This window comes from Lycorma delicatula, chromosome 6, assembly GCF_047948215.1.
Source record: "Lycorma delicatula isolate Av1 chromosome 6, ASM4794821v1, whole genome shotgun sequence".
NCBI lineage: Eukaryota > Metazoa > Arthropoda > Insecta > Hemiptera > Fulgoridae > Lycorma > Lycorma delicatula.
The window spans coordinates 148,980,787-149,005,807 of record NC_134460.1 but is presented as its reverse complement, the minus strand read 5'-3'; the positions used below and the strand labels follow the sequence as shown (position 1 = coordinate 149,005,807).

The 25,021-nt window shown below is 29.5% G+C and overlaps 1 protein-coding gene across 1 annotated transcript; it reads left to right on the top strand.

Moving 5' to 3' along the window:
- The first annotated feature begins 80 nt into the window (after nucleotides 1–80).
- On the top strand, nucleotides 81–24,632 carry RIOK1 (RIO kinase 1). Its single transcript, XM_075368801.1, has 10 exons — nucleotides 81–416; nucleotides 4,235–4,416; nucleotides 5,552–5,762; nucleotides 10,657–10,911; nucleotides 13,289–13,475; nucleotides 15,741–15,859; nucleotides 18,700–18,803; nucleotides 19,016–19,221; nucleotides 20,682–20,942; nucleotides 24,454–24,632. Exons 1-10 carry the CDS (start codon nucleotides 373–375, stop codon nucleotides 24,553–24,555), a joined length of 1,671 nt encoding a protein of 556 aa, XP_075224916.1. The 5' UTR covers nucleotides 81–372; the 3' UTR covers nucleotides 24,556–24,632.
- The last annotated feature ends 389 nt before the right edge of the window (nucleotides 24,633–25,021 follow it).

Here is a 25,021-nt window from a genome sequence, read left to right as displayed (position 1 = left end):
TGAAGTGCGACATCACGAGAAAATTATTTTATCAAATGAAATTATTATTCAGCTAGTTGAATTCTATAATACTCTTTTTTTTTTAAATATATTCGGTATTTTATTATTATTTGTAACACAATTCCTGGAAGATAAGAAGTCAGTTAGTAAGAAAAGTTGCAGCACACTTGTGTTGCAATTGTTTTCGAGTTGCTGAGGGTTATGAAATAACCTGAAACGTGTTGGTTGCTTACGTATGATGCAAATTGTGAAATATTTAATTACAGTTCCCCACCACTACTTATATCATTACTGTTGAGCGTTTCCTTCAGATTGGTAACCTCTGTGTGGATTTAGTAAGTCCTGTGCTGTGCATCTAATTATTTTTAGAAGATGGACGTTGTGGAGGGTCAGTTTAGTGATGCTGAAGAAGATAGGTTAGTAATGTTAGAATTTCATTGTGTTTGTAATTTTAATATGCGATTGTTTTTTACTCTAATTGTAAGTTTAGCTTACCCTATCTTTCAATATCTACTGAGAAGTTTTTATTTTTAAAAATCAAAGCTACTTGTATATTAATACATTACCACTCATAATTTTTTCTGGTAATCATACATAAATAGAAATAAATGTACTCATGATTTATGTATCACGTTAAACAAAAGTTGAATATAATTACTTTTTTTTTCAAAAATAAGATTGAAAGTTTGAGTCTCTTATGGAGTTTTGCTTATATGAATGAACTCTATGTCCATAATAGATTTCTGTGCGCTGTTTGTTTTTGTTTGCCGTTAACATTTCCTCATAATTTTTTTACACCCTATAAAAATGTGTGTATATAAATCAACTAAATTAAAGCAAAGTTTATCTATCTTTTTTATAATTAATTCACCATTTAAGTTTGTGTGTGGGAATGTGGAATGGAAATTATGTAGTTTATGAAAAAAGACTGCGATTGCCAAGACCTTCTGGATGAAAGGCTGATAATTAAATTTAAAACATTGAAATGAACAAAATCTTCTGTTTGAAAATGAAAACATGAGGACTAGTAATAATAACAATAGTAATTTTATTATTTGCTTAGCCTGCCATTTCGTTCACCCACTTTGGCAAATAAGGCTAAAAAATTTCTCACGTATCTACAAGGTGCAGTTCAAAAGTAAGGGCTGGTGAGTTATAGGTAGCTATTGGCAACACTATTGGCATGCATTGTAGCTTTAAGTGATCTGTTGTGCATGTAACTGCCACATTGCTGTCAGTTGATTGTTGTTTGCCCTTTGCGAGGCAGTTTGTTAAAATTAATACAGTAATAACAAAAACCGCCAATTGGGAGGTTCAGTCAGTGATTAGATCTCCAAACATAATGCTGCTGAAATTCACTATCACTTGTGTGTGAATCATATGGGCTTACTGCACTGAGTGTAGGAAGAGTGAGGCAACAGTGTCGTGAGTTTAGAGTTTAAGGAAGGCTATTTAAATGTTCACGAAAAACAAAGAAGTGGCAAGCTAGTGTCTGGACTGAAGGATCTCCTTGAATGTGTGAATTCAAAATTGAAAGAAAATCGTCATTTTATAAGTAATCTTTTTCTAGAATTTCCAGAAGTTTCAAAGACAATGTTGTCGAGAATCGTGACTGATGCTTTAGGCTATTGTAAATTGTGTGCATGATGGATACTGAAAACATGACAAGTGCTGACAAAGATAACAGAATGACATCTGCATGTAATTTTCTTGACTTGTTTTAACCACAAGGCAAATTTTTTTCCCATAATGTCATTTGTAACAAAATGTGAATTATATCAATGCTGAGATGAAACAACAGTGGCATCATCCTGGTTCACCTAAACTGAAAAAATTCAAACAAGTCCTTTCCAAATTCAAACTGGTTGATTTTGTGGAAACTGGAACATCTACCGCATTACTTCACAAGTCTGTTGTGAAACACTTTCTAAACTGCATTGTGGCATTCAAAACTGACAGTGGGGAATGCTGAACTATTCTTCATGACATCATACATCCACCAATGGCTTCATGCACAACAGAAACAATTAAATAATTCGATTGGGAGATTTTTTATCATCCCCTTACAGTCCTCATGTTGTGCCCAGTGACTACCATCTCTTCATTACATCTTAAAAACTGGCTTGCATCTTAATGATTTGAGGAAATGAAGAATTGGAAATCTCAGTTCAAAAGATTGCAGAATTTTATGCAATGGATTTGAAGAAACTTGTTTCATACATCAGAAGTGTTTGGAATGAAATTGTGAGTATGTAGAAAAATAAAAGTATTTGAAGCCATTAAACATTTTTTCAATAGTTGTTATTTTGTTACCAATCCATTATGTGTGTGTAATATAATAATAATATTTTAAAAGAGTAAATATATTTGTAACAGATCCTGGTATACTTTTACATATGATTCCAAATGATAGATCCGTTATTAGGTAGATTTCATAAGAAAGCTGCCAATAGTGATGGGCATCAAGATTTGAATTCCGGAAAATTTTGAAATATCTTCATGTTTCACATCCACCAGACCCCAAAACCACTGTCAGCTCAAAAGTTTTTATATACATTTATATATATTTTTTTTTTACTTTCTTGTCAACACGATAACTGCTGTAATTTTCTGCCAATCACTTTCAAATTTATACGTAAAATATAGCTACCCAAAATCTTGGTCGAGTTTGTTAATGGACAAAATCGGGCCATGGGGGTGGAAATGGGAGGGTTTTTAGAAGAAAAAAATCGCTATAACTTTCTGAATAAGTAAAATATCGAATTCATTTGAAGTTCCTACTATTCTTTGGGTAAGGGCCTAAAACTTATCTAAGTAAAGTTTTTTGATATTGCCAACCATTGGCCCAGGGGGTGGAAAAAATGGGGTTTCGAAGACTAAAAAAAATCTATCTCCCTTAATAGGCACAGTATCGAATTGGTTTAAAGTAATCGTTAGTTCTCTTAACATTACCTAAAACTTTTTGAAACAATTTTTTATATGACCAACCTTTACAGCAAGGGATGAACAAAATGTTGCTGGAATTGTAAGATGGGGCTTGTCATATGCTAAACATGTGAAACTTTTTCACATGCAACCATCGTCGTATTGAGTAATTTTGAAGTTTTTCTTAACTTTAAGGTAGAAATATTTTTTATCCCCTATTTAGCACTGGTGAAATTTACCTCCGCCTTCCAGCATGCCGAAAGGGATTTTTTTTTTAATTTTGTAAATTGACAGTATACTCATAATAGCTAAAAGATATATGAAATGGTTTGTTTGTATTAGTGTGAAGATATAATTATTACATTAATACTGCATCATTTAAAGTGAATAATAAAATCCCACATTAAATTTTGGTAGTTTTTCTGCTTTTAAGATATCAAAGAGATAGCTTTGAGAATCAACTGCATTGTTTTCGTCGAAATGTTGTTCTGTAAGTGTACTGATTTTCTGAAAAGTTAATTTTAAAATGTGATTTAGGAACATGAATTTTTCAACTTTGAAGAGTGTTTTTGTTAATTGTTTTTAAACAAATTGGCAATATGGACATTCAGTTCCGAGTTTCTATTCCAATTTATAATTTTTAAATTTATCATTACAAAGATTTTAGCTGGATGAATTTAAGGATATCTATACATGAAATTTTATTAAAAAAAAAAATTATTTCAGAATGTATTCGTGATTTTAGTATATTTTTTGTGAAATAACTTAGATAGGTAATGTTATTACATAGATTTTATTGACTTAAAAGGACATTCATGTTTTGAAGCTTCAACAGGTTTTGTACATATCGCCTTGTATTAATTTTTATTTCCTGATAAAAGCTGTAACTAGCAACTGCAAGCTATGTTTTTCATACACAGTTAGAAAGGATGTGTATTCTTTCATGCTCCTACACTCAAGAAGATTTTACTTTGCATATAGTTTTCTTTGACTGGTAAATAATATCAAAAGTATCATTGTAACATAGATTTATTTTTACATATAGTTAGAAAACTGTTTAGCTGTTGTTAAAAATGGGGTACAAAATTTAAAAAAAAAAACTTCTTTTAAAGTAGTTTGTTTATTCTTCATTAGTTGAAACTGTAAAATTTCTGTGTGTCAAAAGCAATATGGTTAGTTTGATTATTAATTCACTTAATTAACAAAGCTAACATAGTTGGTGTAATTAAGTGAAGTTGTTACTAAGTGAATTTAATTTATAAGAAGGTAATAAGCAACCTTACAATTGCTGTTGTTGTTTAATTTACAGTTGTAGTAAGCAACCTGCATATAAAACAGTTCAATTTGCAATAGAGGAGCAGCTAGATCTATTATCAATAAAAAATAAAAATAACAGCAATGACCTTGAAGATGTTTACAGCTCAGCAGAGGAACATTTTTCTTCAGATCCTGAGTTTGGTTACAATCAGTATGATGAAGAATTGGTGGAAGGTAATATTTTTTTTAATCATTTTTGTTTATTTGAAAAAGTATTTGTCTACATTTTTATTAACTTTTAAAGTTTTCTGTTACATAAATCACATTTAAGCCAAACACACTTGAAGAATATTTTTCCAGTCTTCAAAACATTTCAGGAATGCACTTTACAGTCAATTCTTCAGTTCAGTCAACAGCTTTGTTTAATATTTTAATTGATTACGAAGTATTAACCTTTTAAAGGTTTTGCATTCTCAAGAAGAGAAAAAAGTTATTCAAGCCATGTTTGTGTGAATATTATGGTTACGGTATTATTTTTGGCCAATAATTCCTAAAGTAATGATGTGTGAATTGTCATTTCATAAATCTGCAATTTTTTTATGTATAACTTAATGTAAAATTAATAGGCCTACGTAAAATTTGTAAATAGTATTCGTTATTGAACATAGCTTATTGTAAAAATTAATTTGAGTACTACAATAATAAAAAAAAAAATATTAAGAATGATTTTATCAAATATCGTAGGGGGCTTGGCCCATTGAAACAAGCGAGCTGTTTTGTTGATGCTCAGCCATTTGTCAGCAGTAAAAAACATTTAAACAATTTTAGCTCATTAATGACTTAATTCATAATTTTCTGAAACATATTTTAACAATGCAACCTTGGTCAAGAATTAATAATTTTTGAACAGATTTTTCTGTTACATACCTAAAGCACAAAACATCGGTGAAATTTATTTCATATGAATTGTGAGTCACAGAATCACTATTCTGAGATGTGTGGTTTATTGAATTCAATCAACAAAGTACACCGGCATTTACTGTAATTTTCAAATCCATATAAAAGTAACGTATCTTTACTAGGATTTGTACTTAAGAACAGACAGTTCTGAAAATCAACTGTTAAGCAGTTGTTTTCCAACAATGATTTTTTTACCACTATTTTCTCATAATTTTTCATTTGTCTTGGATGCTTGATGTTTAACTGTTACATGATACAGTGAAAGGATTTGCATAATTTATAAACTCCTAATTCTTGCATAGTAGATTCTTAACAATTCCTAAGTCTCTAATTATAATTAATCCCTAATTGTAATACCTTGTTTTTACTTAATTTGCATGTTATAAATTACAGAATATGTTTTTAATAGGTGAATCATATCATAAACATAAAGATTTTATTAAATCACAAGGAAGCAATAAGCAAGTAATCAGTGATAAAATAACAAATTATCAACCAGCTGAAAAATTGTTTAAGAAATATTCTCACAAAATAAATGTAGAAAAATATGAAGGCCCTGTACTTCCGCAGTCTGCTGTTAATCATCTTATCGAGAGTAATAGAAGAGTAGAAGCTGACAGGTATGTTACGGCTCTTTACTTTAGTTTTAAGTAAGCAGAATTAATTTGTGTTTTTATTGCATAACTATTTTTTTTCTGAGATTTATTGATTCTTTCCACAGTTACATCCAAAGGTATAACAATGAAGGTTGGCATAAATGTGAAGCAATTTCTTTTTAGTACTTCTTATTTTATGAGTGATATGTACTGGTGTAAATGAAGTGTAGTGTTATACAGTCTCAGTTCTTCTCTGCATAGTATACAGCTTTACATAAAAAAAATATGAATAAGATTGAATATGAATAAATTGAATGATATGAATAAAATTTAATATTATCAAATGTAACCTTTGATCTATTTATAATCTCATTGTTGTAAAACCCATCTTTTTCTATTTGCCTATAATATACATTAAAAGATATCATTAATAAGTTATGTTTATTAAAATCGACAATTCTTTATGTTTGAGGTTTTACATTGCATTGTAATGCGTCATTATTTGTATACATTCAGTACTTGGTCTCCATGCTAACCATAGGTTTCTGACAGCTAAAAGGCGTTTCGCACAAGCTTATTTATCAACATAAAAATGCAATTTAGGACTGAAGGAAGCAGAGAGAGGTCGAAGAACGATCGAATCAAAAAAAAGTTTGGGTCTGATCCACTACACCAGGTGATCGTTAAAGTGGATCAGTGTGTACTGTTGGTTTTGAAAAAGGCAGATGGTGGAGGAGCATGTAGTTTGTTTATGATTATTCATTTATTTATATTTTTCCCATATCTTATTTTTTAATCTTTCTCTTTAAAATAATAGTTGCATAATGAATATACATTTTAAAAACAATTAACATATAAAAAGATCCTCTTAATAAAAATCACATTTTAAAAATAGTAAAAAATCTTTAAAAACAAACTCTATTCTTGTGTTTTGTTTTTTTTCCAGTTAATGGTAAATAACTAACTACATTATATATTAATAAGCAATATGCTGCTATATTAGCCTTAAAATTTTCTTCAATTTCAGTTCTAATTTTCAAATCAACAACACCTATTTTTATAGATTCATCTTGTCGAGAACAATCAATCACATATAATTGATAATTGTTGTTGTAATCTGAAAATGTGTACGGCAATTCAATATTTTTATAATATGATTTTTGAAATTATATAAACATACTTTACATTAACATTTTATCTTCTTATAAATCTTCATATGGATATTGAGTGGAATTTATCATTTCTTTAATATTTTTCACATTACAAGAATCAAATTTTGATGTATCTTTAACAGCGTTATCTTTCCTATTGGTTTGAAAACCTACAGTAACATAACATGGTTTGTCTTAACCATGATGTTTTTACATTTCATGTTTTGGAATTTGTTTGAGGAATGGCTGGAGAAATTCAGGTGCTGCTTTTAAATATGGTACAGTCGATACGATTTCTGTTATTTCTAATTTAGATTTATGATCTGAAACTATAGAATGTATAGTGTTGTATGTTGTTATTACTACATTTCAACACTTAATTTTTGTCTATTGTTTATGATTATCTTTTTGTAATCTTCAGCAAAATCTGTCAACAGCGATAAAGGAATGTACAAACTAAGATACCATCATTGTCTATATAAATTTTATTTTCACCATTTATCATTCAGCTCTTACAGCCAATGAAATTAAAGATTTTGTCTTTGAAATTGCTTTTTTATAATCGTTGCTACACCCACATTTCTACTGCTGGCTACTTATCTGTTTAAAAAATACTTAATCTCTCTTCGAATAAAAATGCACCTGCAAAATATACTTAATCTGATGATGATTTTCACCTACAAGTTTCCCACAAACAATCAAAAAACTATCATCAGGAACAGTATATACATCTGGTTGATTTTTTTAGCAATTCAGATTTCCGGACCCATATCTAATTTATCCACAAATGGATAATGTTTATAGTATAGTTTATATGTTAACAGTTCGTCTTGACATTTATATTTTTCAACACTTAAATTATTCATTATAAAATCTATATAAAAAAATTTAATTTTTAATTTCAATTATGTATTGCTTAGCCTCGGGTAGATTTTAATTTTCCATTTATGATTTCAGGTCTTGGTTTGCTTGGCATTTCTCTTACAATGATCCCATTCGGTCACCCTGAAGCATAAGACCAAATGTCTGTTTTTTGAAACATCATAAATCGATTCATGACAAATTAAATATAGATAATAACTCATCGGTTCGTGTATATGTGTTGTATAACTAACTATAAGATTTTGTGTATGTTATATAATATGTTGTCAGATTCAAAATGTGTTCAAAATCAACATATGCTACAACAGGCATTGGAAATTTATTTTTGTACTTTTTAAATTTTAATGCAGTTTCACTTGGTTTTGGCATTTTCTTACTTGCTGGTTCATTGTAAATCTAGTGAAACCTCTACAAAACAGAACCTCCAAAAAACAGAAACCTCCTCAATATGTATGGTTTCCCAAGTCCTGATTTATTTTTATAGAAATTAATCTCTTCAAGATGGAAAACTTTGCAATACAGAAATGGAAAGGAAACATAGATTTTACTTTAAATTTTATATATTAATCTTTTCCCATATGACAGAGAGGAAATTAAAAAAAAAGATTGTATATTCCCATGATTTGCAAATTATAAATCCAATAGATGATGATGATTATTATTATAGTCCAGTATTGTAACTTGTTTATCTAATTATACACCATCACATTCTTGGCTCCAAATTTCTGGCATATTTGCCGACGGTCATTAACATAATTTGATAGCAGGCGGCAGCTTATGTAAACATTCCATGTACAGTCCTGAGAATAATTTTATTCAGTGCCTTGAACACCGTGCTACGCAGCAGTATAGTTTTTATTTTGTCGTAGATGTAAATTATTATAGTTTCCTGTTCTGTTAGTTATCTGTTAAGAGTTTAAATACAGTACATACGTGCCTATATTTTTAGTTGAATCTTACGCTTTAAAAACTGTAACTTATTTTAGTTTTAGTTACATGCTAAAACTTTTTTCTTCTTTTAAAGCTTTGATCATAATTTTGCCAAGAAAAAATACTTTACATTTAAAGGACACAAAATAGAGGTTATTAATTTAATTTCTAAAACGAATGTTAAAGAACTTAGTGAGAAGTTTAATTTTGGTAAAACACAAATTTTTTGTAATTTTAAGAAATAAAGATAAAATCAACGAAGAATGGTTGAAAGATGAAAGGATTGCTAATTGTAGATGGCAGACTAAAAGCAAAAATGAAGAAATAAATTCAATTTTATTTAAATGGTTCACACATGCAAGATCAAAAAATCTTTTTATTTTGGAGCCTGTCATGCAATAACAAGCGAAAGAAATTGTTGCTAAGTTAGGAGGTACTACATTTAGTGCTTCTAATGGATAGCTAGAAAAATTTTGTTTGCGCCATTCTGTTTCTTTCAATCAAATTTCAAGTGAGGCTAAAGATGTAGACAAAGAAAATAGAACCATGTAATGGCTTAAAACTTAAAATTAAACTTATTTATACATAACAATAAACCATCAATACTGATTAAAGATCAAACGCTTCTTTTAGCTTGAAATTCAGATTCTTCAATTAACAGTTTTTCAAACGCTTCATGTATAATTTGATCTAAATCGTTACAATTATATATGGAGATATTTTTAGTTTTAAAAGCAATGTCTTGACTATCGATTTGGTCACTTTGACTTTTTTCATATGTACATTTCAATAATTTGACAGCATCTGATAATATATGTGATTTTAAAATATCAAAAATGCAATTTTTTTATATTGTTTAAAAATAAATAAATATTTTTATTTGTTTCATTCAAGTGATTAATATTATCAAGTGATAATATTTTCATTTTTTTCAATATAAGTGATTAAATTATTTTTAATTGCATCTTCTAAAATTGTGAATGAATTCGAGTCACAGTCAGCTAATCTGGTCTGTTTTTTAGGGGTTCCATAATCATTTTGTGAAAATACCTGTTTACAATTCATAGTAGCTGGGGAACAAATGAATCCCACTAAGTTCAATTTTATAAAACTTTATTTAACGATATCTTTTCGCTGAATATTAACCACTATTAATGGTTAATACTGAATCGTATAAATTAAAATCTGTAATCGTTGTGGTTGAATCTACTGATTATGTATCATGCTAACTGTGTGAGCTCCACTTCTGAACTGAACTGCCAGCTCTCCGCGTTATTTTGGCAACTGTCCATAGAGCAGCACTCAACAACACAACAGTAGCTCTAAAATAAAAAAAATGAATTATCGTGTGAATATTTTACTCGATAAAGTATCTTAATCAATGAGGCTATTAGTTTAAAATACAGTAACCTTGAAAATGTAGATAGTGAAATAATACATTAAATAATCATTATTTTAAAAATAAGTTAATAGTTATGTCAAACCTCAGGCTGCTCGTTTCTGAATGCTATTGAACTTTCTCCCCAGTCATTATTTCTGTATTCATTCAGTCGGACATTTAAAATTTGTAGCTATATCTTTACTTGAATTCTGTATTATCTCGTGTTAAACAGCTGATTAGTAATACTGTAACAGTTTATTCTTATTGATTTTTATGAAACTTGAAAGTCATCATCCCAAAGGTGCAACCATCAACTACTAGGCTGCGTTTATGTAGACTAAAGTGATGTGTTTGTTATGGCTAATTACTTTCCTGTTCAGTAACATACATTAACAGTTGCTGCAAATACAAATGAAAAATATCCTTCATCATACTTTGACTGCAGAAACTTTTCATTAAGTTCATTGTTTGCGGTAGAGATTATTTACTGTGTTTTGTCAATTTGTAAGATGAGGAAATAGATTATTATGTTATGTACAAAAACAGATCCTACATAGTTATATATTGTTGACAGGTTAAGAACAAAAGATAAATGCGATCGTGCAACTGCTGAACAAGTAATGGATCCGAGAACAAGAATGATTCTATTCAAATTATTAAATAGAGGTACAATTGCTGAAGTAAATGGTTGCATATCTACCGGTAAAGAAGCCAATGTTTATCATGCGACATCATTCAAAGATGGACAAAAAGATTTTGCTATTAAAATTTATAAAACTTCTATTCTTGTTTTTAAAGATAGAGATAAATATGTGAGAGGAGAATTTCGGTAATTGCTTTGTCATATTTTTTTTAGTTTTATACTTATTTTTAAAAATATATGCTTTTCTTAGCGTGTTAAATTTTAATTATTATTTATAATTACGTCTATTTCAGAGATACTTGTCGCTTCAGATTTTGCAGACCACTACCGTCCCCTAATCTAATGAGAATTGTTCATATTTAATGAGCAACATTACATCCTCTGTTTCTGATAATTTTTTGTTAACCATAATTATTTTATTTACTCTAGAAAAATTATTTTTCTCTTTAGTGGTTTAATGTTGATGTTTTGGGCATCGTTTAGATTGTATTTATAATTCAAGAGAGATTTAACTTTGGAGATGACAAGAGTAAATTTGTTGGTGAAAAACATTAAAACTGATGAGACAGAAAGATTGTATATTTTTATATCATACAAAGAGTAACATTTATAAATTTTATTCTCAGAATCAAAACATTGGTGTACTGCTATCTGATTTTAAATCACCTGTGTAACTAACAAGGTTTAATTGAAAAGCGTGATTGGTTGTCTAAAAATTAATTGCTCAGTTTTTATTTGCCTTTAAATCTTAGCAAAAAATTTGGATGTTTTATCACTTATATGCCTACATAACTTGTAATAATTTAATCAAATTAAATAAAAAAACAATCAGATACTCTTCATCTTTAAGTAAAGATAGGAAGGAAATAATTGTTATCATCCTGTTTATGTACTTGGAAAACACAGAAAAAATAAGCTTGGTTTATGAGTTGTACATCACTTAGTTGCGTTGTGTTATCTGTGTGACAAGTTGTTAATACAAATTTCATTTGTTTGGTTGAAAGTATTAAAAGTGAAGATGCAATCAAATTTTTTTGAAGAGCATGGTGTTTTGCGTAACCCACAAAAATGTAGTAATGGAATAAAATTGTGTTGCTATTGCATAATCATCAACAATGGTGCTATGAAAAATACTGTGATATGAATATAAACAATTACAACAGAACATGTATCTATTAGGGTAAGGATGGCTGTTTTGTAAAATATTGTTTTTCTTTTATTCATATTACTGGTCGCAAAAATTGACTACCATAAAATTTTGCGAAAAGGTTCTTAAAATTAATACATAAATTGGAACATTTATATGCATGAAGTGATAGCTGATTTCTTGTTAAAAAATTCAATTCATATTTATGACACCTGTACTACAGTAAAAATTGATGAGAACTTATTATTTTTCCTTTGAAGAACCCATGCTGGTTATCTACTTCCTTAAAAGTGGGGTTTTGGCACCTTTGTAGGTAAAGTAGAAATATAGTTTTTTAATGACTGTTGAAAATAGTTATCTGAATAACTATTACCTATTATTGGGCAATTTATTCTATCTGGTACAACAATAATATTGAATTAGTGGAAGGCCTACAATCAGCTGCAAAGCATAGGTTAAAACTGTGACTTGTAAGTATAATTTGCTATTTCCCCTTTATAAACACATTTATAAACAATAGAAAGCATGTAGAAACTGGCAAAACACCGTAACAGTGTTATGCCAGTGATTAAAATTAAAGAAACTAAGTCCTAATTAACTAAGGACTTAGTTTCTTTAATTCCTAAATACTCTTTATATATTTATATTTTGTTATTGTTTAATTGTTGGAACTTTAATGTATTTAATAGGATTTTTAAATTTAAATATCTTCGGCTTCAGTTGGATTCATTCAGATATTTACAGTACACTCCACTTCTTTTGTATGCATTCGGCTGCTGATGAATCAATGGCTCCTTACATGTCACTTGGCTCCTTTTGGATGCACTCCAAAAGGAGCCATTCAGTAACAGTTCCAGTTCATAATTCAATTATAATAAACATGTAATAATATATAAATAATTCATTTAATATTTCAAGTATATTAAACATTCAAGTTATATGTACAAAAGTAATTTCAAATATAATATAGAATTGATAATAACATCAACTTATGACTTTAATTATTTAAGAATCAGCACCGAACTTCATCTGTTTGTACAACGACATGCTTCGGACAATTATTGATTTGTACTCTGAGCGTATATATGATACAAGGGCAGTGATTTATTCAAAAGAATACTTCATGATTTCAAGTCTTATTGGCCTCTAGTATAAAGGTTAATTATTGATAGTCTTTAACTCTTTGTTAAAATTGTAAAAATTCAATGTAGACAGATAACTTAAAAGATCAGAAAATGTAGTAATAAAATCATTATAGTAATAGTAAATTATACAATTAATTTGTATAAAGTTTATTATATTATTGGACGACATTTATTTCAACTTATTGATTTTATAGAAACTGATAATACCATATAAATGCTCGATTTTGCGTACTGTACGAATACAGCATCCTTAAAAAAAATTTTTTTATAGTTTTAGGCACGGATATTGTCGACATAATCCTAGAAGGATGGTTCGTACGTGGGCAGAGAAAGAAATGAGAAATTTAGTTAGATTACATACGGCTGGTTTACCGGTTCCAGAACCTTTATTTTTAAGATCACATGTACTTTTGATGGAATTCATCGGTAAAGATGGATGGCCTGCTCCAAAATTAAAGGTACTTAGTTGCATACTTCTATCCAAAGTTGCTATAAATATTTATAATAAACTATTTATGTACTTTCTCAGTTGTGATGTAAAATGTGATTGATTTTTAAAATTATTATTATTTTTATGAGTTAGTATTTAATGTCTATTTATGTGTTGAATATTCAAGGAGAAATTGCCAAATGGCATTTGTATCCCTGCAAAGAGTAGCAAACACAGTTTGGTTAAAAAATGGGGAACTACAGGGTCGGTTTCAAACGAAAAACGTGACTTTCCATTCACTTTTAACATTTTTTGTAAAAATATTGTTAATAAGTAAACTTACTTATGTAAATACAAAATTTAATTTAATTTACATTCTAATTTTTTCATTTCATTCATAAAATATTATGTGTAACTGTGTTTAGTTTGTAGCAGTTCAGTTTTAAGACCTCATATATATATATTTGTATTCTAATGAAAATCTTTCAGAAAAGTCTTTACTGTTCATTGTCAAGAATATAATTCTTTTTGTGCACTATCCACCCATTATTACTATTTAATAGCTATTTTAATATGGTCATTTTACTGTTTACTCACATTTATTGAAATGTAAATCAAATATGAGTTTACAGTCAAATATATTACAAATATAGTCATATGTGTATACATATTAATTTGAAGATAATCAATTGAATTTTTAATATATGAGGTCTGTTCAGAAAATAACCGAACTTTATTTTTTTTTTAATCTTTATTATTAATTTACAGATTATTGGTCCTTGTCCCCTTCAAGTTACTCCCCTCCTCTATTCACACACTTTTCCCAGCAGTGTTTTTACTTCGTGAAGCAGTCCTGGTCAGCATCATTTGAAATGGCCTTTAAGGTCCATGATGAATTTGCTTTAATATCATCAATAGCCTCAAACCAACATCCTTTGATCACTGATTTTAATTTAAAAAATCACAAGGAGCCAGGTCTGGCAAGGAGGGAGGCTGAGGGAGGACAGTCATCTGATTTTTGGCCCAAAACTGACAAATTGACAAAGTTGATTGTGCAGGGGCGTCATCATGGTGAAGGAACTATGTGTTGTCTCGCTACAACTCTGGTTTCTTTTTGCGAATTTTTCGTGTAACTGTTGTAAAATGCCTTGATAGTATGCATGGTTTACTGTTTCACTTTGAGGCAAGAATTCAAAATGCACAATTCCATTTAAATTGAAAAAACAGAGAGCATCATATATTGGGTTGAGACTGATGTGCTTTCTTGGGGCATGGAAATCCTTTGCCGACCCATTTTGATGATTTAATTTTTGTCTCAATGTGGCAGCCATAAACCAGCTTTAGTTTCCGGTTTTTATCCTTTGTGTGAATGTTTAATCGTTATTGGCTTGTTCAAGGAGTTGTAGGCACATTCAATTTTCAGTCAAAATGTCACAGCATGATCCAATCAAGATGTTATTTGCAAGTTCTCTGACAGTTAATCAGCGATTTGAAGACACTAGATAGTTGATTTTCTGAAAGCAGGTATCATCAGTTGAAGTCAAAGGTCTTCCTGGTCGAGGGTCATCTTTGATTGACTGAAGATCACAAGTCGTGAAAACCATTTATAACATTGGGTACAACCCAGAGCATCATCTTTGTAAGCCTGTTTCAAAAGTTGAAACATTTCTGTGAAAGTTTTCACCAGTTGCACACAAAATTTTATGTTGTATCATTGCTCCCGAAAATCGCACATTACAAAAATTGTTACTAACACTTCAACATGTTGCACTCAAATAACAATAACATGAAAAGTAAATGAAATATTAACAATCCAAGAACATGAGGTTACAGGGGAGGTTATGCAGAACACAATGCTGCCAACTGCAAGTCGCTAATATTTCTGTTGGCTCATAATTTAAAATGTTCAGTTATTTTTTGAACAGACTTCGTATATTTGAACATAATTGATTTGTCTGTAAAAAAATATGTGAAACCACATATGCATGCACATATGAAACATGAAACATAAAAGTCTTCAGTCCAGTTTTAAGTTCATTTCCATTGTTTATGTGATATAAAACATTTTATAAATATTTTAATCATTACTAAAAACCAATCCTCAAGGGCAGGAGGTCAGCTTACAACAAGAGTATTGATGCTCTTTTGCATGGTAGTAGAAGGAATCCTTTTTTGTCATATTTGTTAATAAAAGTACGTTTTCATAAACCTTTTAAAACAATTTAAATCTTTCCTATATTTAATTACAAAAACTTTAATGTTAATTTATCATTTTATGCTGTTTTTATTATAGGATGTTGAACTCTCTACTTCAAGAGCGTGTAAGTTATACAGAGATGTCATAGTCATGTTGTGGAAAATGTATAATAAGTGCAAGTTGGTACATGCTGATCTTAGTGAATATAATATGTTGTAAGTATCAGCAGTATCGTAGGATTAAACTTTTTAATTAAAAAATGTTTGGGGTCATATAATTATATAAAAGTCTAATTATCCAAAAATTAAAATTAGGCCAGTTCAGATGTACTGATAGGAGAATGTCTTTTCCTTAAAACAACCTAAATTAATACCATGAAATAAAGAGTTAAATTGTAATGAATTATTATTATAATAAAAAAAAAATTAGTTCCAATGAATGATCAATTCATTCTGCCAACAAAATATAAAAAAAGTCTTAATAATACTCTAGGACAGAAGTCTGCAACCTTTTTGTCAGTAAGAGCGCAAAATAAATTCAAAAGAGCGCCACACTGTTATTACACAATAAGCAGATACATTTGCCTTTAAAGTCAATAAAGCAAAATTGTTCTTCCCAGTCAACATTAAAACAATAAATTCTTTTTCTTTACAATTATTCATGATGGGTTATTTATAAAATCTGTTTAACCAGTACGATACATATTTGATACTGAAAAGCGCGACTATCTTGCATGATATGGTTACTAATAATATGTAAATAATAGAATATAGTCAATAATAATAACACTCAAAATACGTAGAACTCAGAATACGGTAACACTACCAAATTTATCAAAATCGAGAATATTCCTACAAGCTAAGTAACAAGTGTGTCAATGTTTGACCTTGATTACTATTTGCTGACTCTTGCGCAATTATATTGTATCATATACATGCAATTCCAATACAGTTACTGGGCTTAGTAGGTGTGTAATATAGTGAGGACGTATAAAAATCTCATCGAGGGTGCCATGGCACCTGCGGGCGCCATTTTGCCGACCTCTGCTCTAGGCCAACCAAAAGAAAGATTATTTTTTTAAAAATATTAACTCTATGAAATAATATTTCTAAAATATTTGTTACAACTATTATTCAATATATCTGAAAAAAAATATCTGTATGTGTGTTACCTACAGTAAAAGTTTATAATAGATCGACCCATACTTTAATAGTAATTTAGGATTGAATAGTTATTAATTTGCTAATACAAAATACAGTAAATATAGTTTATTATCTCCAAGCAACTGACAATTTTAGGTCATTATAACCGATAGTCACAATAACCATACGATGTTTACTGATAGTACTGGTCCGATGTTAGGTAGCTTAGTGGTACTATTTTAATATGCCATCTACACGGGTATTGTAATAAAGTAATAATAATAATAATAATTTAATTATTTCAGAATTTCAAAAATAATTTAATTTCTGAATTTTTCAGAAAAATTGTTTGCCTTTGCTTGCAATATAGGGTTGCTAATAGGGTTATTACTAGTCCTCTGGTAGTTAAATCATTTTAACAGTGCTTGGTCTACATCATTATATTGACCAGGCCGTAATTTTTTTGTTTTTACAGAATTTGTTTCAAAATTTTTCTTAATTTTTTCGTGGTTCTTCCAAATCACCAATATTTTTAAATGACCTTTGCCTAATTCTTGGGCGATGTCCTTATTAGTTTGGCCATTCTCTAACTTCCTGATAATATGTGGCTTTTCCTCTATCATGAATGTATTTCACGAAGTCGTAATTAAATCATTATTGAATGAATTAAACAGGATACGTAAAATAAAATATAAAATACTGTACTCACACGATATGATACACTCACATCAAAAGATTAATAACAACTGAATGTGTCTGGTACATGAATTATTTAAAAAAAAGAACTACAGAGCATTTGTAAGAAAAAAGGATCCATCAAAATATTTCTGTAGCCCCAATATACTACGTTACTGATGAGTCAGATCTGTCCATCATTATAAACTATAGAATGTTGCATTGTAGTAGGAAAAATAAGTCATAATAACCGATATGTCACTAAAACCAATGTTACTATAAACAATACTTACTGTATATATAATTTATTTTTTATAGGTTTTTTGACATTCTGAGAAACAAGATTGTTACTGTGGTGTGAAATTCTTACTATTTTAATAAAAACAAAGTTAAAAAGTTGTCTGTCCCTTTTTTATTGCCTGAATAAGAAGTAGTGATATTCATGATATATGCTTGTAACAGGAAAATTATTTTGTTGTCTGAAAATAGGAAATTGCTAGCTTATCGGCCAGGATATTAATTCAGAAATGAAAGAGGTCTAAGTTTCATTGCTAAATGGTTGCCATATGTATTATTATATAAGCTGAAATCTGTACAAAAAAATAATTTTAATTTTTCTTATGCAGTAAGAGACAAGTATTTGGCTAAAATGGTAATTGTAATCATGTTATTTGTTTGAAGTACAAACTGGTTTTACAAAATAATTATGAATTTTATGTCAAGGACCATCTACCTGATAATATGCATTAAATTGTGCATTTGTTATAGTTTTTATGGAATTCTGCTTGATTTTTAGATTTTTTGGTCAAAATAAAGAAACCCTATAATGATTAGTATTTATATACCAGCTAATCTTTAAGATCTGAGTAGCCATTCTTGTGGTCATGAAGAAATGTACACTAGGAATAAAAGCAAGCGATTAGTGGCATTATTAATAAAAATGGCAAATATTGCAACCCAGTTTGATGAAAATTCTTTTTTTATAGTCGTACCATTTAATAAAAAACTAATAGTGTAATTATCCTAAGATTTTTCTTCTTTTTTTAAATCTTATATGAAATGGTAGTAACTAATGAATAGTATGGTGTCATTAACAGGAAATAAATTAAAAGAAATAGCGAATGATTTTAGAACTATAAATACATTTTAAAGATCGATTTGTTTATTTGTTGTAGTAACATAAGTAGTTTAATTGAATTAAAAACTGTAACATTAAAATAACTTTCTTTGTTTCAAAGATATCATGAAAGTCGTGCTTATATTATTGATGTATCCCAGTCTGTAGAACATGATCATCCACACGCATTAGAATTTTTAAGAAAAGATTGCACGAATGTATCAGGTATGTTGATTTTCTTTTATGTCTGTGTATAATCTTATTATCATTAAGAATTTAAAAAGAAATTAATATTGTTAAAAAAAAAAATTAAATAAATTGTAAAAACTAGTGTAATGTACACAGAATTCAGATATCGTTGTGATAAAATACATATGTACTTAAAATTTTTGTGATTGAAGTAATTGTTAAAATATAAGTATAACTTCTGTTTACAGAATTTTTCAAACGTAAAGAAGTAGCTACAATGACAGTTAAAGAATTATTTGATTTCATTACTGATCCAACTATAAATGAAAAAAATATGGATGCCTATTTAGAAAAAGTATCAGAAAGAGTTGTAGAAGCTGAGCCTCTCAGTAATGAACAACAGGTTGAAGAAGAAGTATTTAAAAATATATATATCCCACAGACATTATCTGAAGTAAGTTTGTACTATTTTTTCATACTAATAATATCATTGTACTGGAAAACATCAAGCAGTAAATAAATAATATTAGTTATATATATATATATATATATATAAAATTGGTTTTCCTTGAATGAAGTTCAGTTTTCTCAGTTCTTTTATGAATCTTCTCTGGATATCATGCATTTCTGAATATAAAAATATTATGAATAAACTGTTGAACATGGATAGGTTTTTCATTGTTGCTTTTATTACAGTGAGTTTGCTATTAAATTCAGCAATATTCAAATAAAAGCCAGTTCAGTTATTGATCTTTTAAATACCAGTTGGTTAAAAAATGCCTTCATAAATTTAAAAGCATATAAATTTATTGACATCTCATAGATTCTGTTGAGGTGTCATTTCGTAGAAAAAGACATCATTTTTGACAGCCGACATTCACTTTGGTTCGATATGGTTTCCATTTGTAATGCAACACATCCCACCTGAAGTCGATTTTATTCCAGGCTATAGCTAGCAAGTCAGGGATTACCTCTGCAGCTGCAGCATTAATTGGAAGTCTTAGCTTAACAAGATCAGCAGGCAGAGGTGGTACATATACCCGATCATAAATGAGACCCCTACAAGAAAAGATCTAGCAGGGTCAAATCTGGGGAGCGAGGTGGCCATGTGAATGGACCATCATGATTAATTTACCGACAGGAATTGAGTATCAAGAAAATCTCAGACTTTAGGTGGTAGTGAGGTGGTACCCAATCTTGCTGATAATATTGGCTTCCATCTTGCTCGTCATCGTTTAACTGAGGAATTAAAATATTTTGAAGTATGTCTAGATAAAGAATACCATTTATGTTGCCTCCTTGACGTTTCAAGTGCAATCATTTACATAATTCACTCCAAACAATTGTTTGTGAAATGCCAATCTCACATGATGCACATAGAGTTGATTTCTTTGAACTACATGCAAAGCTTTCTCTGAGTTATTCCTTAGCAGCTTCAGGAATGCTTGGATGTCCTGTTAGTTTTGTATTTTAACAGAACAACTTGTCTCAATGAATGCTTGGAGCAAAGTGTAAATTGTATACCTATTAGGAGGTTTTTTATCATACTCTATTAAAATTACGTTGAACTGCAGATGCCGACTGTAAATCATGAAACTGAAATACAAGTGAGCACATTCCACACAGTAAATGTAATTCATTTGTAACAGTGTTGGTAGCCGAATTCGATGCTAATGAACTACGTAAGTCAAAACTTTGTGTGTTTTGCTATGAAATGAGACCTCAATTAAATCTGTAAGTTTTCTAAATAGACTTGTTTATGCTTTTAAGCAAAAGCGTTTTTCACCCAAAATAAAAAATGCTTTTAAAGTTGTGAAGTTCTTTTTGAACCACCCGGTTCTTTTATTCAAGGATGTACTTTGTGCTAGTAAGTTTTAGCAGATGATTAATGGTTTCTTCTGTTCTTTTTTTTAGGTAATAGACTTTGAGCGTGACATTAATAAAGTTAAATGTGGGAAAGACACATCAGAATTGGTTTATAGAACAATAGCAGGGTTTACAAAAGATTTAGCTCCATTAAGAACTCCATATATTCTTAGTAATTCAAAAGAAGAGAAATCTGCTGAAAGTGAGGGGAGTACAGAAAGTAATAGTAGTGAAGAGGAAGATGAAGAGGGAAAATCAAAGTTTGTTAGTTCAGCTAGGCCAAGAAATGAATCAGCTGAAAGCAAAAAGGTACTTAATCTTTAAAACTATTATAATAATACATCATTTACTGATTAGATGTTTAAAAGACACATTCATTTGTTCGATCCCAATTTAAGCAAATTCTTCTTAAATACAGTCTCATGAATAATAACTTTCAAAACAATAATAATGATTGTTATTACTTATGTGGGATGCAATAATCATATAGCCAGAACAAACATTCAGAATCATTACCAGTAACATAATAAAGATAAAATGACATATGTTTTGTGCTTGCATAACGGAAATGTGCCACTTAGGACTTATCAGAAGCAGTTCAATAAATTTAGTTGAGTTAAGTAAAATGTGTATTATACTTTTACTGGAGATATCATTCAGAAAATCTGAAAAATTTACTCTGAAAACATTTATAAAGGTCTTGATAACCATATGATCAAAAAGTTAGAGTGAATTTATATTTACAGCTTAAATTTGTATGAGTAGTGTGGAAATAGGGCTCCTGTGTCAGGAGCCAAACAGAAGCCAGCATTTTTGGTCCCGCCCGCAGTTGTGGCCATCTTGTGGTGCCAAAATTTTCCAAAATTATTAAAAATATTCATTTCATTGAAATGTGGTGCTATAGAAGAATGTTAAAAATCAGATGGGTGGATAAAGTGACAAATGAAGAGGTATTGCGGCAAATAGATGAAGAAAGAAGCATTTGGAAAAATATAGTTAAAAGAAGAGACAGACTTATAGGCCACATACTAAGGCATCCTGGAATAGTCGCTTTAATATTGGAAGGACAGGTAGAAGAAAAAGATTGTGTAGGCAGGCCACGTTTGGAATATATAAAACAAATTGTTAGGGATGTAGGATGTAGGGGGTATACTGAAATGAAACGACTAGCAATAGATAGGGAATCTTGGAGAGCTGCATCAAACCAGTCAAATGACTGAAGATAAAAAAAAAATAATTTTCAATTTATAAACCAAAAAATTATTCAAATTATTATTTTATTCAGATAATTATCAACGTTGATTCGGGTAGAAATATATTGAATAGAAATTTATAATTACCTCCTTTGCCAACTTCTGTGGCAGATTGGTAGCATCTCTGCCTTTCATCCAGAGGTTTGTGGGTTCAAACCCTGGTCAGGCTAAGAAATTTTTCACACATTGCAGAGTTAATTTAAATATTACTATGATAAAGGGACAGTTTAAAGTAACACTCTAAATGTGCATGAACTGATAAATTTTGCTTTTTTTTTAGTTATATTTTGTGTTTTAAATATTTTCTAGACAAGCCTTCTTATTCATCTTGTTTGGTAGTATAAAATATTACATTAAATATATTCGTCATTTTTATATTTTTATGTTTCATTTAATCAAATATTCTTACAATTGTTTTTTTTTGTCTCGTCATTTGATTGGTTTGATGCAGTTATCCAAGATTCCCTATCTAGTGCTAGTCATTTCATTTCTATATACCCCCTACATTCATTACATACATCCAGGCATTGTCTGCCTGCAAAATCTTTTTCTTTCTACCTGTCCCTCCAATATAGGCTTCCGGATGCCTTAATATGTGGCCTATAAGTTTATCTCTTCTTTTAACTATATTTTTCCAAATGCTTTGTTCTTCATCAATTTGCCACAACATCTCTTTGTTTGTCACTTTATCCACGTATCTGATTTTTACCATTCTCCTATAGCACCACATTTCAAAAGCTTCTATAGTCTTTGCTTCTTAGATACTCCGATTGTCCAAGTTTCACTTCCATATAAAGCTACACTACAAACATATATTTTCAAAAATGTTTTCCTAACATTTAAATTAATTTTTTATGTAAACAAATTATATTTCTGACTAAAGGCTTGTTTTGCCTGTGCTGTTCGACATTTTTTATCGCTCTGCTTCGTCCATCTTTAGTAACTCTCCTTCCCAAATAACAAAATTCTTCTACCTCCACAGTCGTTTCTCTTCCTACTTTTACATTCAGTGGTCCATCTTCATTATTTCTACTACATTTCATTACTTTCGTCTTATTTTTGTGCATTTTCATGCAGTAGTTCTTACATAGGACTTCAGCCATGCCTTTTATTGTTTCTTCTAAGTCTTTTTTACTCTGAGCTGGAATTACTATATCATCTTTTTACCTTGTACTGCTACTCCGGATCTAAAATGTTCTTTAACATCATTAACTACTAGTTCTATGTAAAGATTAAAAAGTAACAGGGATAGGGAACATACTTGTTGGGCTCCTTTTTTTTTATTACGGCTTCTTTCTTATGTTCTTCAGTTACTACTGTTGCTGTTTGGTTCCTGTAAATGTTAGCAATTGTTCTTCTATCTCTGTATTTGAACTCTTAATTTTTTTAAAATGCTGAACATTTTATTTCAGTCTATGTTACAAAAGGATCTACAAAACCCTTTTGTAGATCTATAAATGCCAAGTATGTTGGTTTGTTTTTCTTTAATCTTCCTTCTACTATTAATATGAGAGCTAAAATTGCTTTCCTTGTCCCTATACTATTCCTGAAACCAAATCTGTCTTCTCCTAACACTTCTTCCACTCTCCTGTCAGTTCTTCTGTACAGAATTTAGTTAAGATTTTTGATGCATGGCTAGTTAAGTTAATTGATTTTATTCTTCATGTTTATTTGCTCCTGCTTATTACACTCTTTTTGAAGTCTGACGGAAGTTCCCCTTTTTTGTACAAATTGGATGCCAGTTTGTATAATCTATTAATCACTTCCTCACCTTCACTGCACAGTAATTCTACAGGTATTCTGTTTATTCCAGGAGCCTTTCTGCCATTCAAATTTTTTAATGCTCTCTTAAATTCAGATCTCAGTATTGTTTCTCCCCTTTCATCCTCTTTGACTTCCTCTTCTTCAACTATAACACCATTTTCTAATTCATTTTCTTCGTATAACTTTTCAATATATTCCACCCGTCTATCGACTTTGCCTTTCATATTATAAATCGGTATATCATCTTTATTTAACTATCACATTAGATTTTAATTTATGTACCCCAAAATTTTCCTTAGGTTTCCTGTATGCTTCGTCTATTTTACCAATATTCATTTCTCTTTCCACTTCTGAACACTTCTTATAATCAGGGGAACATGCTTCACTGGTTGAGAAAAAATATCTTATGTTGTTTCCGGTGGCTAAACAGAAAGAAAAGAAAGAGTTTTAAATCCAATGAGATGGATTTGTTAAATCCAGAAAATCAACTTCCCAAATCAGGTTTGGACAGTTGTAGGACCAGCCTTTTCCTCATATATTTTCTCTTTCCTCATATTGTCAGGTGGTTGGGGAAATTTTCTTATTCTAGAAAATATTCATTATTACACTGAATCCAATACATAAGTGGTTTAATACTGAAATACTAAAATAAGACATAGACTATAAGAACATAAATGCAGTATGCAGATATGGAATATTTCTTTGTAATTTAAAATATATATTAATAGAAATAGTCCATATTAAGTAAAAATTTAAGTAAATTAATTTACACCAGTAAAATTAAGATGCTTTCAAATTTATAGGCGAGGAAGAAAGCAGTTAAACAAGAACAAGCTGAAAAACGTAAAACTAAATTAAAGAAGCATATTAAGAAAAGGAAGGAGAAAGAGAAGAAAAAGAGCTAATTAAAAATAAAAAATTACAAATTATTGAAATGCTGTTTTATTACATATGGTATATAATAAAGCATTTTTTTATAGTAGTTTTGTTTATTTATTTTATATTTAATGGTATAACAATAAAAATAACCATGTATACAAAGAAATATTGCGCAATAAAATATGAATATTGAAGAGTAAGTAGCAAAGATGCTCAATATAAAATATTGAGTATTCGTATTTTATTGCGCAATATTTCTTTGTATACATGGTTGTTTTTATTGTTATACCATTAAAATTACACTTATTTGAAGGCTTGTATTATTATTAAGTCAAATAATGACATTTAAGTTTTACTAGTCTTCTCTCTAACTTTTCTATGATATTATTGATGACATGGTGATTTTGTCATACTTTGCTCAAACATTTATTTGAAAATCAGACAACATTGAATTCTCAGTACAATAGTAATTTCTGTGAGGATAGATAATTA

Coding starts and splice junctions, on each gene's coding strand:
- RIOK1 (XM_075368801.1), top strand. CDS start 373: ATGGACGTTGTGGAGGGTCAGTTTAGTGATGCTGAAGAAGATAG. Junction 4,417..5,551: donor TGATGAAGAATTGGTGGAAG/GTAATATTTTTT, acceptor TGTTTTTAATAG/GTGAATCATATCATAAACAT. Junction 10,912..13,288: donor TATGTGAGAGGAGAATTTCG/GTAATTGCTTTG, acceptor ATTTTTTTATAG/TTTTAGGCACGGATATTGTC.